This window comes from Apodemus sylvaticus, chromosome 11 (assembly GCF_947179515.1).
Source record: "Apodemus sylvaticus chromosome 11, mApoSyl1.1, whole genome shotgun sequence".
Taxonomy (NCBI): Eukaryota; Metazoa; Chordata; class Mammalia; order Rodentia; family Muridae; genus Apodemus; species Apodemus sylvaticus.
Genome location: NC_067482.1, coordinates 96,720,954 through 96,737,536, shown reverse-complemented (window position 1 = coordinate 96,737,536; position 16,583 = coordinate 96,720,954). Strand labels below are relative to the sequence as shown.

Here is a 16,583-nt window from a genome sequence, read left to right as displayed (position 1 = left end):
CATGTACAACAGTTAGTTAAAGATGATTTAAATAAGGAACCTCTGCTTAGCAGTGTGGTTTGGAGGATTAAAGTAAGACACCCTGTCACTGAGAGGAAGTGGGCTTCAGCTCCATCATTAAGTCTTTGTTATAGAAACAGGATTTTTTTCCACAAACTAATCTCCCTGATTCTAATTCTGTGATGACAGCCAACAAGGCTGAGAGACCTTGAGACGCTTTGGTAGGCCAAGGGTCTAGCACTATATAGAGCAAATGGCCTCAAGGTTCGACCCAAAAGAAATTCCAGCTCATGATAGCAGCCACCTCAGACCTGAAACCTCAGAGGAAAACATTAAATGTGGTAAGGAAAGAAGCTGAGCATAAAAGTAATATGCAGAAAATTAATTTAAATGTGACCAAATCACTAAATACTTCAATTCCCAAAAGGGGGATCCAATTTTTAAGAAATTGGTATTGTATCAGGCAGTAGTGGTGCATGCCTTTAACCGTGGCACCTGGGAGGCAGAGGCTGGAGGATCTCTATGAGTTTGAGGCCAACATGGTCTACAAAGCAAGTTCCAGGACAGCCAAGACTACACAGAAAAACACTATCTTAAAAAAACAATAACAAGCAAGCAAAACTAGATATTAGAGATGCTCTTTGAAATAATTCTCTCAAACATAAACATCAACTGAGCTACAAACCCTTTAATCTACAAGGGTGTCCGCCTGAAAGATATGCTAGCGCACAAGAGAGGCACAAAGCTTGTGGGAGTGACCAACCAGTAGTCTGATCTGACGTAAGGCCCTCTCCATGAGATGGTACCCATTCCTGCCAACGACTGGAACGAGGAGACAATTAAATACTGCTGTTCTTACAAAAATGGAAAAAAAAGACAAAGCACTCCCAATAACGTTCTGCTAGACGTAGAAGTTGGTGCCTTGTTCAGCCATCATCAAAGCAGCTTTCTCCTACGGCACACAGGAACAGATACAGGAGCCACAGCTAGACACTATGCAGGGATGAGAGACCTTGAAACACTCAGCCTTAAATGGAGATGTCACCACCAAATCCCTCCTCAGGGCTCAGAAACCCAACAGAAGAGGAGATGGAAAAGGCTAAGAGACATAGGGGATGCAGGACACCAAGAAAACAAGGCCCTCCAGATGAACATGATCACAGGTCATGTGAACTCACAGAGACTAAGGTAGCATGCTTACACAGGCCCTCACAGGTCTGATCTGGGCCCTCTGATCATATTTTATGGCTTCTAATTTAGTGTGTTTATGGGATTCCTGGGTATGTGAATAAGTGGGTCTCTGATTCTTGTGACTTCTCTTGGGTTCTTTTCCTTCTGTTTGGTTTGTCCAATTCCAATGTGTTAGCTTTTATTTTAACTTATTATATATTATTTTATTGTGTCTTATTTTATTATTAGCCCTTATGAGCCTGCTTGTTTTCCTATGAGGGACAGAAAGGGAATGGATCTATGTGGGAGAAGCTGGAAGGAGCAGAGAGAGAGGAAGCAGTAATCATGATATACCATGTAAAAAACTCTATTTTCAATAAAATGAAAAATAAGATAATTCTAAAATCTATGCCAGAATTCAGTAATGATATACCTTAATTTTGTTTTAAATAATTTCAATTGAAAGGTTATTTAGGAAAGATACAAAGTTAGGCTAAAACTAAATATCTTTTAAAAATTAATAAAATTGGGGCAGAGGTCTAAGTCAGGGGTAAAGCATTTACTTGCCCAGTGTATGTGAAGCCCTGGGTTCCATCTCCAGCCCCCACCACGTGAATGCATGGTACACAAAGAATTCTAATAGCATATTAAACTCATTGAAAATATGAATTGATATTTATATTCTCAAATTTAATAATTATAAAAAATTATATATAGATGTACATGTCGTGTGTGCATATACAAATAATATATAGCATATATAGATATTTAAATTTGAGAGTAGAAATTGCTATGTATCTTATTTCAGCAAATTAATTTGGCTCTATAAACATAATTTTGATGTGTAGAACATATGTACAAATTTTAAGATATGTGTTGCAGATACCAATGCAGTATTCTAAAAATTAAATGTCAGTTTAATCACTTAAAATAAGAAAAAGGGAGGGCTTTTCAGATCTAGCCATATTACAAGTAAAACTTTAAATTACATTAGCTTTAAATCATTAAATCTATATTGTGATATAGTCATACATACAACAGATCTTTGAGACTAATAACAACTAAATAAAATGCTGATATAACAAACCTCACTTTACTGAGAACGAGCACAGCAGGATTGGCAAGATGGCGCAGAAGGGGCGAGCGCCCACCGCACACACTGACAACCTGAGGCCAGTTCTGGGGGCCAACATGGTGGAAGGAGAGAAACAAGTCTCTGATTTTCACACACATGCTACAGTACACACAAGAACACATAGTCATGCACATACATACAATAATAAAATAAAATTGTTAAAAATTAGCGAACTATGTTAACACCTTTAGGCAAAAATATGAATAACTACATGTTATTAGAATTTGAGCATGATTTATAATCATTTTCTCACACAAAAATGAGGTGACAGATATATAAATTTTTCTGCAGAACTTGCATAATTGATAAATCAGGTCATGTGTACTTTAAACATTTATATTTTTATTAGCCAGTTAAATATTTAGATAAAATTAATTTATTTTAAACTATTAAATGTAAATACACATAATTTTAAGTTTGTGTTTACACAAGCATGTATCTTATCAACATTTCACATGGTAAAGATTTTAATGATTTAAGTTAGAAAAACCTAGCAATATAATTATTATGATTGAGTTAGATATAGAAACAATAAAAAATAGCAATTATAAGAAATGTGGACAGAATAGCACTTTAATTTGTGCAGAAACCAGTACAGGGATTATGGTAGCATAAGACTCTCTATTTCCTAACAATTTAAATATATACATAAGGTGAACTTACATTCTGCCAGCCTTTGCTTTCCTTCTAAGTTACCATGCTCTGTTGCTGATACTGTAGCAAAGGAAAGATGAAAAGAGGTGGGATTTGTTTTTATTAAAGTGTCTTGTATTTTTAATGGGTGCACAGACAATAGATTATTGCAGACCCTGAGATTAAGACATGATGCTAAGCTTTAAAAAGGACAGTTGAGAGAGGATGTCACAATGTATGCTTGCATACCATGGACGCCATTTCCTTACTGTGCAGTGAAAAGGCTTATACAGCACAACAGGTGGGCCAATACTCTGAGCTTCCAATCTCATCAGACAGGAAAGGGAACTGCAACCGAGCCCAGAAGGGAAGCTGACGCATCTGTCATCCGAGCTCTGAAGTCAGCCTATTAACCGCCATGCTAAGCTCACAGGGTGCTCACACAGCCTCCACTTCAGCCAAGAACAGAACAGGAAGTAACTCTAGCTAGGGAGACCTTTTGGCCCGTCATAAAACTTCTGGGATTAACAGGATTAATCAGATAAAGAAAATTGATCATTCACTCAGAAATGTCTATTTCAGATATCAGGTGAGGATCCGGAAGGCCAGCATCACGGGGACCAATGCATTAACAATGCCCTCTGCTGGGACACCAATAAATACATGTGAATAGGCTGTCCTGTTATCAGCCCGATCGGCAACAAAATGAAAATGCCCACGCTCTCCTACAGCATTTTCTCAGTACTGCTTTATTTTTGATTGATCAGATATCAACCTTAGCATTTTCCTCCTTAAAAAACCTGAAGTACTGATCTTAAAAGTTTGGAATTTCTCTAAAGCTTGTAAACACAGAGTTTTTAACATACTACTCCATTTCTTGGACTATCTCAATTATAAAAGCAGTTAAGTAGAATAGGTAAATACTTTACCTGGAGGATCTTTCTTGTCATAGTACTGGTAGACGCCGATGTCTCTATCTATAGAGAAAAAGGAAGAACATTAAATTATGGTAAAAGTTCTGGAGAGTAAGAAGCCAAATCATACTGTATCAGAGGGAATTGTGGGGAGAGGAGCAGAAACAGTCTCCTTATGTCACCAGAAATAAAATAGCTCAAAAGCATCTGGACATGGGTTCATCTATTCTAGGGATATGCAGAAACTGGAAAGTTTATCGATCTAATGAGGAAATCAGAATGGCATAAGGAACCACACAGAGCTAGAGTGGCAAGGGGGAAGATTAGTAAAGAACTGAAATCAAGGAAGACCAAGTTTTCTCTTTCACACTTCCTCTGATATTTTTCACAGGGCGCTACCAAAAGGAACTGCCACTAAGCAATGCCAAATGAAGTCAGTGGATGGAAGAAAATGCCCTAGCTGTTGGATTCCGAGCTGTGGCTTGCTTTTCTCCAATTTAGCTCAGAAATCTAGTTCCTATCCTTTAGCATTTGGGAGGAAATCTGCAAGAAGAAAGGAGGGATTACTGGTAGCTATGGATAAATTATTATCCGAAACTTGTTTAGAGTCAAAAGGCTTCCAAACCTATTCAAATTCAGACGCTCTGCTGGGCTAGGTAAGAGACAAGTGAGACTCCGCAGATGTTGAGATTGGTTTAACCAAGGGATTCTGTTCTTGCAATTTAAACAAGAGAACAGAATATTTTTTCCTGTGTCTATGAATAATAAAATATCTCTTTTATTGAAGTAACACTTGTTTTCTTCCATGCAAAAATAATTCTCAGTTACTAACATAAGGAGACTACAACTGTCTCTCATGAAGTGAAGCAGTACAGGCTGCCCCCTAGTGACTGATTGTCTCCAAACTTCATCAAACTGAGCCACAAAACCAAAAGAAAAACATTAAGTAAAAGCGCTATAACTAAGTCTGCAAATAAGTAACAGTCATGTGTACTTGATATACTCAATACCCATATACGAAAGCTGTATTTTTATTGATTGTGAAATTAAGACATAATTTAAGGAATGCAATTGGATGTCAGTTAAATGGAAACCATCTACCAAAGATTGGCCAGGAGACTGTGGCCCTTTGAGCACTTACAATAATTTGTTAGACTGAGTAGTAATTTCACAAGTGTGCTCACTTTTTTATAGTTCACAGCATATTCTTACAACCTATACACTTTCCAGTACATATGTTACACTTCAATTTTAAAAGTTTCTTGTTATTTAAAGATATGAACTAAGAACTGCAGACATTATATATGCAAGCAATATTTTTCCTATTAAAACCCATAGCTTATAATTATAATACTGTTTCCTACATCAATATATTTACGACTCTAACACAGAACTAGGAAGATCTTGAATTCCATCACAAATCTGGCCTTACTGTGCCCGGCTAAGTGGGACTGGACATAAGTAGGACCAGGGGATCCACACAGGAGGAGTTGTCCAAGAAGGACCAGGACTGTGTGAGAGCGATGCCCACGCCGTAACCAGATGACACAATTCACTAGAGGCTCAGCAGGAACAGAGCACATAGCTAGGATAACAGCCCAGTGTGGAGATGACCAAGACAAGGATCTAACATGTCATCTAACGCGTGCGAGGATCACATTGAGTGAGGGTGTCCACAGGGAGACTGGACACGGGCATACACAGAGAATATCTAAGAGGGATTGACTGGTTAACTACAGTCATGGAAGCAATGAGATTCCTTCTGTCCCAGAAGAAGCATCTGCATATGAAAAGGAAGAAAATTATTTTCTAAAACAGTTTTTCACTTCTAATGTTATAGTTTGTTTCTTGTGATACACATTCAATTTTCAGGAGGTCAGTTTAGCATTTCTTAGCATCTGTATTTGGTTTTTGCTTCATGAATCCAGCCCTTTCCTTAGGTTTGTATATTTTCTTTCCCTTTCCTATTTCATCTTTGTTTCTCCAGAAATCTTTTCACCTGTTTTCTTTTAATTACTTGTCTTCTGTCCTGTGGAAACATTCAGGTGTCTGATGATGATTCCCCAGCTCTCTTAGAAGGGACGCTCTGGAGGCTACTGACGCCCCAAACCCGAACAGGTGTCATGAGTAGCTTCAGTGACCAGCCAGGGGCCAGAGTGATTTGCCCACGACCACTAAAACATCACTGTAGATGTTTTCTTTTGGGGGTTGTGCAGGAAGCCCAGGAAAGTATTCTATTCCCAAACTCCTTCTTTCTTGGGAAATACACAGATCAGAAAACATCCCAGGAAGGGATGTTTATGAAGAGGACCGCACCCATCTACACGGCAGCTTCCATCCTCTGCCTTCAGCTCAGTGGGTCTTTCCCCAGCGGCTCTGCTGTCATAGGGTCTGGAGCCTCCGTAATTAAGCATTTCCACATCATAGAGGTGCCTCGTTACTTTCTGCAGGCGTGCATCCCCTCGGCTGTCAGCCTGGTGGCGCGTCCTCATCTTCTGCAATACATGCTCCTCAAGTTTCTGCACCCTTGCAAGGGTTTCATCTACAGTGACTGTCACTGGAATTCTCTTCTCCAGGCAAATGAGACTCAGGATTTTAGCTCTGTTAATTCCTTCATGGCTTCTCTTTTCCAAAAGGTGTCTGACTGCAGGTGTCCTTTTCCTAATCTCAGGTCTAGTGTATCTATGCAGCTTTATTTTAATTTGGTTAGTTAATCTTATTTTAAAAGAATATTGGGAAGAAGAAAATATGGATCAAATTTTAAACTAGAAATTCCATCTCTATATACCTTAAGGAAAAACTGAAACATTATATTAATCTGTTATTGTACATTCAATATTAAAAAACAGTCCTTTACAAGAAATAAAAGTAATGTAAGTAAAAATATATTTCTAAAAAATTATTCTGAATAATTGAAGTAGAAGACTATTTTTATAAGTTTCTGTCTAATAAAATATATCTTAGCCTATAATATTAATAAACATTGTTAAAACAAAATTATATTATTTCCACTCAAGAAATAAATACAAAACACAAAGAACATTAATATACATCTCAGGTATATGTTTGAAGTGTTTTTAGTATCAAAAAGAAGTGTCCTTTTATGATATAGCCTGCAAAATTTTAAGACCATATACCAGTTGAATAAGCCCAATTTAAAAAATTGAGGGTATGTATCTTTAGGACGAGCTATTAGACTAGTAAGATTTATTTCATAACTCAGGCCAAAAAATAAGTTAATAGGGGTATTTAAGGGAAGCTTTGTCATTACCCAGGTTCCCACTGAGGAGAAAAGAGAGAGTGCAAGTCTAGGCTGCAGCTTTGTCGATTCTTGTGACAGAGCACAGAGACTGGAGATCCCTAACGGAGCAGAGCTCACTTACCCGCAATGTGTAAGGTGCTTTTCAGAGACCACAGGTGGAGTTCAGTCAAGCAGAAAGACATCTGACAGCAGAGGAAATCTCTGTCCTGTTCAAAGTAATTAGAGGGGAAGGGGTACCAATTAACTATTCTATATTGTCAATTATAATCAAAACCCCTTTTAAAAATAATATTTGGTCCCTTAGATCAAACACATTTTCATTTATTCAGTTAACCATACAGAAATAAGCTCTAGAAAAAGGAAAATATACTCCTTTTCCTGAACTTACTATGTTATCACATTGAGAAATGTGGTAATAAGACTATCTATATTTGGGTATTCAATAACATATGTTTGGTTACAGCTCTAAGCATACTTAGAATTATTTAGTATATGAATATCTTCTAAGACATAAGTTTTAGAAGAAGTAGGACTGCTACATGACTATTGAGTACAAGCACATATATTTTAACATATGAAGTAAATATTTAAGATACCCTACACATAATCAGACTACAATGGAATGCACAAGGTAAATGGCATATAGTTACTATCACATGAGGTACAGTTACTTAAAACTAAGATGTATAGAACTACGTTACTATTCATATAGTAATATACATATCATGAGAGACAATCCAAGCACATTTTAAAAATCAGGATAGTTAAAATACACTTCCTGGATTTCTTCTTAGTTTAGGAGCAGGGACAACTAACATACACTATTGATGCTTTAAAAAAAAAAACTTATAGGACCTCATCAATTTGGACTGATTAGGAGAAAGCTAGTGAGAATTTGGGAAAAGTTCACATTTTACAAGTATTAAAATGAATTTATATAACTTTCCAATATTTGCTTAGACATTCATATAGCATACTAGATATGTGTTATATATTAGAAATATATACTGACTTAAACTAGGCACATTTGAGAAACTGCAAATGAAAGTGTTCGTTTTAATAAACCTCTGGAAAACAAAACAAGTGTGAAAATTTTTTAAGACAATTTTTAAGAGACGAAAGGACTCTTCAGCTCCTCTAACATTAGGAGTGGCTGAAACATTTCCCACGTTATTCATATGGGTAATAATCCAAAGTAATTTTAGACCTAATAGAAACTTCCCTTGCCCTCACTTCACCTCTACAGAACCAGGATATAATTACAACCATCAAGAAACACACGTTCTGCTAAAGAGACACGATGTCCCACGGACTAAAGAGGAAAGATGAAAAATGTGGTAACTTGGAAGCGGGACCCAATTCTGCCTGAACAGCAGAGCCGTGAGAAACTTCAGAGTTCGAAAATTTCCCATGGGTCTTTGAGAGAAGCATGGGATCTCAATGGTTTCATGATGATGATGATGGGCGAGGGGCAGGAGGAGAAAGAAGAAAGGAGGAAGATGAGAAGGAGGAGATCTAACACTAAATCTTTGTTCTAAACACACATATCTCAACTCATTTTATCCTCCTAGTTAATTGTGGCAATACTGGGACTATGCTGTGGAACTGAGGTCACACAGCCATCTGCTGGTGAAGGCAAACGTGGAACCACTCAGGCTCGCCCAGCAGCTCTGTGGGTTCTAGGAGTGCTCTGCTGGAGTATTGGTGCATGCCGAAGTACAGAAATATATATGGTAGTTTGATGAAAAGTGTGTCATTCTTCCAAAAGTCAGCGGTCAATATAGGAGGAAAGGTAAAAAGTGATAAAATTGGAATGAGTAGGAAGGAGAGCAGGCAGCAGGAGAAGGTGGCTCCGTTGGTAGGTTAGTATAGCGCTGCAAGCATGAGAAAGGAAGTATGAATCCCCAGCACCCAAACAAAACAACAAGTAAGGTTGTCCTTGCCTGTACTCCTAGCACTGAAATGGAGATAGGCAGATCCCAGGAGCTCACTGGCTAGCCAGGATGGCCAACTGGTGAGCTTCCAGTTCTCTGAGAGCCCTGTTCCAGGTCAGAGGAGAAGAAGAGCGCTCTTGGTCCTACCTGGGTTTATGCACAGGTCCATACACCTACACATTCCCATGCACACTCCATACACACTCCCATGCACACTCCATACACACTCCCATGTACACTCCATTCACACTCCCATCCACACTCCATACACACTCCCATGTACACTCCATACACACTCCCATTCACACTCCATACACACTTCCATGCACACACCATACACACTCCCATGCATACACCTACACACTCCCATGCACACTCCATACACACTCCCAAGCACACTTCATACACACTCCCATGCACACTCCATACACACTCCCAAGCACACTTCATACACTCCCATGCACGCACCATACACACTACCATGCACACTCCATACACACTCCTATGCACACACCATACACACTCCCATGCACACTCCATACACACGCCCATGCACACTCTATACACACTCCCATGCACGCACGCACCATACACACTCCCATGCACACTCCATACACACTCCCATGCACACTCCATACACACTCCCATGCACACTCCATACACACTCCCATGCATGCACCATACACACTCCCATGCACGCACCATACACACTCCCATGCACACTCTATACACTCCCATGCACACTCCATACACACACTCATACACACTCTATACACACTCCCATGCACACACCATACACATTCCCACGCACGCATCATATACACTCCCATGCATGTACCATACACACTCCCATGTATGCACCATACACACTCCCATGCACACTCCATACACACTCTCATGCACACTCTATACACACTCCCATGCACACACCATACACATTCCCATGCACACTCCATATTCACTCCCATGCACACTCCATACACACTCCCATGCACGCACCATACACACTCTCATGCACATACCTACACACTCCCATGCACACACCATACACTCCCATGTATACACTACACGCCCATGTACACACCATACATACTCCCATGCACACTCCATACACACTCCCAAGCACACTTCATGCACACTCCCATGCACACTCCATACACACTCCCAAGCACACTTTATACACTCTCATGCACGCACCATACACACTCCCATGCACATACCTACACACTCCCATGCACACACCATACACACTCCCATGCACACTCCATACACACTCCCATGCATACTCCATACACACTCCCATGCACGCACCATACACACTCCCATGCACGCAACATACACACTTCCATGCACACTCTATACACACTCCCAGGCACACACCATACACATTCCTATGCACGCACCATATCCACTCCCATGCATGCACCACACACACTCCCATGTACGCACCATACACACTCCCATGCACGCACCATACACACTCCCATGCACACTCCATACACACTCCCATGCACACACCATACACACTCCCATGCACACACCATACACACTCCCATGCACGCACCATACACACTCCCATGCACACACCAAACACACTCCCATGCACACACCATACACACTCCACACAGGGATGGAGGGAGGGAGACAGGCAAGCAAAGAAGGGGTAATAACGAAAGCAGGCTACAGTAATTTTTGAAATGATGCTAAATTTATGTTCTTCTTGCAACAAAAAATTATTCAAAGGCAGCTGACAGAGCAAAGGACCCCTCTATATCTGTATCTACCCTGTGGTAACCAGATGTTGAAGTCTCCTGCATACAGGTGACTTAATAAGTACTAAACAGAACAGGTGGTTTATGAAGGAAAAGCGCCTCAAGAGGACATATGAATGGGGACACACAAATGGGCTGACATTTCCCTGTGTTAAACAAGGACGTGATGAAACAGGTGCATGCTTCCTCTGACACTGAGTATTAGCTGTCACTGGCTTGTAGACTGCACTACAAAATAAAAATCCTATTCCTCACTTTAGAGTTTATTCAGATGCCAATAACAATGATTTATAGAAATGTGGGCAAAGACAAGACTGATTAATTTGTCTAGTTGCAGAAAGACTATAAGCTATTATAAGACAAAAGTTTATAAAGTGTATAGTTTTACTTATATACTAAAAAGAAACACTTGAAACTGTGTTTCAAGTCAATTCTGTAGAAAGAAACATGCCACAGCTTTCTCCTGACAACAAAATGGAGGGTAGAAGACATTCTTAGTAGCAGCACACATTGGAGCAGTACATATATGTGTGTACATATATACATGTATGTATTGTATACACACACATGTAACATATGTACGCATAATATGTTTAACATATTAAAATGTTACATATTTTTTAATTTTGAAGTCATAAAACAATATTAGGTCTTGGGAGAAAGGCAACAGGAACTTTGTAGAGAGTAAAGACGTCAAGGGCAAGCCAGCGCTTCCTTTGCGTTTCCCACGGAGCAATTCGCAGGTCAGTACAACCTCGGGCCACACCCGGTCTTCTAGTTCAGCACCCCAGGATCCTCTCGGGCCATAGTGAGGCTAAGGGACTGCGCATGTGCTGCTGTAACTGTTGTGCCCAGGCTGAACAAGCAGCGAGGAGGAGGAGGCACGGGGCTCCTTACTCAGAGGAAGCACAACATCCAAGGCAGAAGAGGATCTGTGCCCAGCACAAAGCAGATGTGAGGTCACGAAGAGAGCGCAGCATGTGGGAAAGGTCACAACCAGAAGCCGAAGTGCACGCAAGTAAAGCAGATAGAGAGAAAGTGACCGGCGAGGCCACAATTACACTCCCTCATAAACACGCAGCTTAAGTGGGCTTGCGTCAATGGAGAGAGGGGGAGGAACAACCATGTGTGGGTATTCTTGAAATTCAATGATCTGCCAGGGAAACCATAAAAAATTGAACAGTAAATAAATGGAATAAATACAATGACTTCAATAAAACTGACAAAGTAACTAGATGGAAGGGAAGAAAAAGACAAAATTAGCACCTTCCTTTAGCCTCCAAGAGCCTTGGCATCTTTAAACCCATACAGGATTTTAAACACTCTTAAAACATCTTGCATCTTACTCAAGAATGTCACCAGTGAAAAAAGAATGCTGGTAATTTCCTGGTAGGGAGCCCTGCCTGGAGGGGGCAGGCAAGCCCGAGCCTGTCCCGTCCAAATATTAGATCAGCACAGAAATAGCTGTTCTGAAGTAGGGAAGAAAGGAGTTTCAGAAACACTCTGTATCTTGGAGGGCTTGAAGGAACAGTCAAACAGGGGGTCCCCAAGCTTAGGAACACTGGTCCACTTAGTGCCCTTGTGTGTCTCCCAGGGGGACCCAGGACCAGAACAAAAGGAACTGTGCCAAGCAAAAATACAGGATCTTGAAAATAATGACTCAAAAATAACAGAAGAATGACAACCATAATTTAAATTTTCACTTATTTTTAAATATCCTTAACATTGTTCTCTGTTTATCTCAATTATACAATACAGTCAGTTTCTGTTGTCACAGAAGACCATGGTGTAACTCAAACATCTAGTCTTCATGACTAGATAAGCAGTCTGGTGATTTAACTTTAAGATGGCGCTCCGTATGAGGATGAGCTGGTGAGAGCCTCAGCTAGCGAGTGCACGGGGCAGGTGGGTAAGAAGACGTCCTTCTCAATCCTCAAAAGCTCCCGTGTTTGCAGCAGGCGTCCCATCACTCCCTTCCCTCCCGGCACATGAGAATTATTACTATCCACAATAACATGAGGAATAGAAATCATTTAGCAGCATGCTGCTGATAATGTTCTCTTGAAAAATAAATATATATTTGAGAAGTAGAAATTACTTAGCTTATACTTACTAAATTGCAAAATACTTGTCTTCTGCCAAAGTAGTTAGTTCTGCAGTTACCTGTCCTCTGAAGCCAGCTATTTTGACTGCTCTGGAGAGGAAAGAAAGCTTCAGGGCAAATAAAACTCTAATGTAAAGAATGATAGCAGAAAAATAATGAAGTAAGAAAAAACAGTGCTAGGACACCATGGCGCCCAGGAGACATTTAAAATGGATGCATAGTAGCCAAACACAGCAGGAGCCTGAGGGGACCTTCCTTAGGCATAGATGTAGAACTCACACTTGCTATGTATTACCATAGATTTCCTTGAGGAATCTAATTGAAACTATTTAAAAAGATAACCAAATAGTATAAATTTGCATAAATCACTAGTTCACTGCATTGTTACAATCATAATTATTTTTCAATTACATAAAATTCGGTGTGTTACCGTACAATTACTTCTTTAATATCATTAGCACAGAATATCATTCAGTACCTGTTAGGTGTATTCATGAACACATCTGATCATAGACATATTGCCACAAATTTTTTCCAAAACTTTCAACACTGAACAAAACAAGCAAAGTTTATGCAAAATGACAGGGGAGTCTCAAAATAACAAGACCTCAAACAGGCTAATTCACTACTCTGGACTACTAGGGACCACAGCTCATTTGTGATCACAGAGGCTTATTACATCTAAACAACTGACCATAAAAAGTACTTGTCTCAGAATCAGGGCCTCACTATCAAATAGCATCTAATCTGGCATACCAGACAAAACCACCGTGGAACATGAAATCTGCAAAGTTACTTCAGCAAAATAAACAAAACCATTCAGAGCCAAGTAGATGGCATAGCTTGGTAAAGAAATTATTATTGTTCCTTATTATTGTTGTTATTAATTATCTTAGAAACTAGGCCTCACTATGCAGCCATGCTGCTCTGGTCCCAGAACTCTCTATGCAGATAGACTGAGCTCAAACTCACAATAGTCTACCTGCTTCTGCCGCCTGAGTGCTGGGATCAAAGGTATACCATCTACAGACCCATCTACAGAAATGATCATATAAAGTATTCAAGGACTTGTAGGTAGATTGTTGCATGAGGGAAAAACAGGTTGAAAATAATGAAGGAGCAGAACACATAAAGAATTAGAAAAATGCAAGTTTAATTATATTTATTCTTACACTCTTGATTTAGTGAGCAGGTAACACAGAGAAATCAGGCCAAACAAAGGATGTCTCTGGATGTCAAATTTCAGAATTTGGACTTATGCTTAGAAAACAGTGGCTAAACAGCAGAATGATGAAATGTCTTAGTTCATAATTACTGCAAGATTACCTGGGAAGATGTCAACAGAAAAAGGAGGAAGCGTCGATACAGAAGGGGTCTGTTAGAAAGACAACTGAAGTAGCAGACATACAGCAAGCGCTTGAATTGGGGTGGTAGTAGTTGGAATGTAAGAGAGGGGGGGGGGAGAAAGGGAGGGGGCAGGAAGGGAGGGAAGGAGGGAGGACTCAAGTGATCTTGCAGAAAGACAGCAGCAGGCCCTGGGCACTCATAATTATGGAAGTGACAAAAAGTAGACTGGCTGCCAAGGTGACCAGGCTCCCACAAAGCCTGGGGAGCAGCCGCCTCCTCTCAGGCTCAGCAAGTGGCCAGAACCATCACTGACCACTGTGGTGGCTCTTCAACCACTCATTCCACACACTTGAGTTTTCCTAATCACTGACCTTGCTACTTGGTGTCTTGTTACCCTTTACTCTCCCATGAGCACAAACGTAGGTTGTTACCCACATGTTTTACCACAACAAAGGAAGCATGCATACTATTCTTAGCCACGAGTGGTTCCCAGAACCCCTTACCAGACCAGTTCCTATCGGCTTACCTTATCTCACAAGCAGGACCTGGGCTAAAACACCACAGCAAAGGGGAGTCTAAGAGGAGTGAGATATTACATCTCATTTTAAATAAGTAAATAAATAAATAAATAAAGTCAAGGAATGAGATGTTAAAAAAAAGTGGGATTCTGGGCACAGTGGGAGATTGCGAGAGAACCATCTAGGTGTGTATGTTTGACCAGCTAGAAAAAAAAAAAAAAACAGAATTATAAGCACTACTTAAAATTATAAACTGCAAAGTAGAAGTCATTGAGTGAATATTTGAATTATCTTATAAGATGATCATGGAAAAAATTATTTAATGAATAGTGAGTCAGGAATGCTATGGAAATTAGGATGTGGGGGAGTTATATTGTGATCAAGCTTTTTAGCTTTGAATTTGAATGCAGAGATATGATTTAACAAGAAATCATGTTTTATCAAGGACACAGAAATTAAGCCTGCTACAAAAGGGTGTGGCTCCACTGTTCTGATTTCTGGGCTCTGAGCCAAAAATGCCTTTATTCTAATCCTGCTGTGATAAATTCACTCAAATCGTTTAACCTCTCTGCCTCAATTTCCCCACATGCACAAACATGGATAATGATATTGACCTACATTTGCAAGGATGTTGTAAGCATTAATTAATGTTGTATAATGCTTTGAAGATGAAAAGGGCTGAGCACTGTAAATGAGCATTACATAACTAACTACCTATAATATGAGAATTTGAACCTTTAATTTTATTCAAGCAGCAGTTATCAAATAATGAACTAGCTGCCTTAGTGACATTCCCCTCTAATGTTTCAAATTAGTATTTAAGGTGTATCTAGATACTTCCTGTATTAAAAGTGCTGTCCTATAGCATACACTGAATACAGACTGTCTCTCACAGACTCCTGTGCTATAAAACAGAGGTTCCTCAACAAGCGGACCTTTTTAAAAGAAGTTATGAAACTTTGAGTCCTAGCTGGTGGACAGGCCCCATTAGTGCAACTTTAAAGCTGTACCTGCCTCCAGCTCTTATCAAGAGCTCCTTACTTCCTGACCCACCAGAGTGTGCACAGCCTGTACTTCGAGTCCCCAGAGTTGTGACTGGAGCTGTCTGACTGTCCCAGCACGATGGACTTATAGCTCCTGAAGTTGTAAGCCAAACGGATCCTTCCTCCTTCGAGCTATTTCAATCAGTGCTTTGTCAAACTTACATAAATTCAAACAGCATAGAAAGCTCCACATCATTTTGGAAGACTAAAACTTAAACTCAACTTTAGACTTAAATGGCAAAGGCATATATGCTTAATAATGCTCCTACTCCAAGTATGCCAGAAGGGTCAAAGGGGAATAAATACTTAGGGCTAAGGAGATGATGGCTCAATCAGTGAAATGATTACCCCACAAGCATGAAAATCTGAGTTCAATCCCCAGAACACATGTAAACTTTCTGGCATACTGGCACATGATTACAACCCCAGAACTGGGAAGAGTAAGACAGGTAGATCTCTGAGGCTTTCTGACCATTCAGTCTATCATAATTGCTGTGCCTCAGGTAGACCCTGTCTCATAAAACAAGATGGACAGCTCTTAAGGTTGGCTTCTGGCCTCCCCATGGATACACAGAGGTGCAAAATCATCAATGCTTTTAGCTCTGAAACTTTAGATGTAGTACACACTATTAAGTAGTCGAACGGTAGAAGCAATATAAAAGTAGACTGCACAGTGTTAGAGACGCTCCTTACCTAATTAGTTTCACTGTCAACTGACGACCCAGCCAACATTATCTGAGTAAGTCCTATT

The 16,583-nt window shown here is 39.9% G+C and overlaps 1 protein-coding gene across 6 annotated transcripts in view; it reads right to left on the bottom strand.

Annotated features, from left to right (window-relative positions):
- The window catches only part of Wdpcp (WD repeat containing planar cell polarity effector), a 293,085-nt gene that overhangs the window by 190,751 nt on the left and 85,751 nt on the right, over positions 1-16,583 (bottom strand). For 4 of the 6 annotated variants that reach the window (XM_052198565.1, XM_052198564.1, XM_052198562.1 and 1 more), the window contains exons 2-4: positions 7,236-7,320; positions 3,868-3,915; positions 2,969-3,019 (exon numbers count right to left, since the gene is read on the bottom strand). In XM_052198565.1, the coding sequence (XP_052054525.1) occupies positions 2,969-3,019; positions 3,868-3,915; positions 7,236-7,296 (160 nt within the window). In that variant the 5' untranslated portion in view covers positions 7,297-7,320. Of the gene's footprint in view, positions 1-2,968; positions 3,020-3,867; positions 3,916-7,235; positions 7,321-12,933; positions 13,011-16,583 lie in introns of those variants that run through there. The other 2 variants (XM_052198566.1, XM_052198563.1) reach the window with 2 other exon arrangements.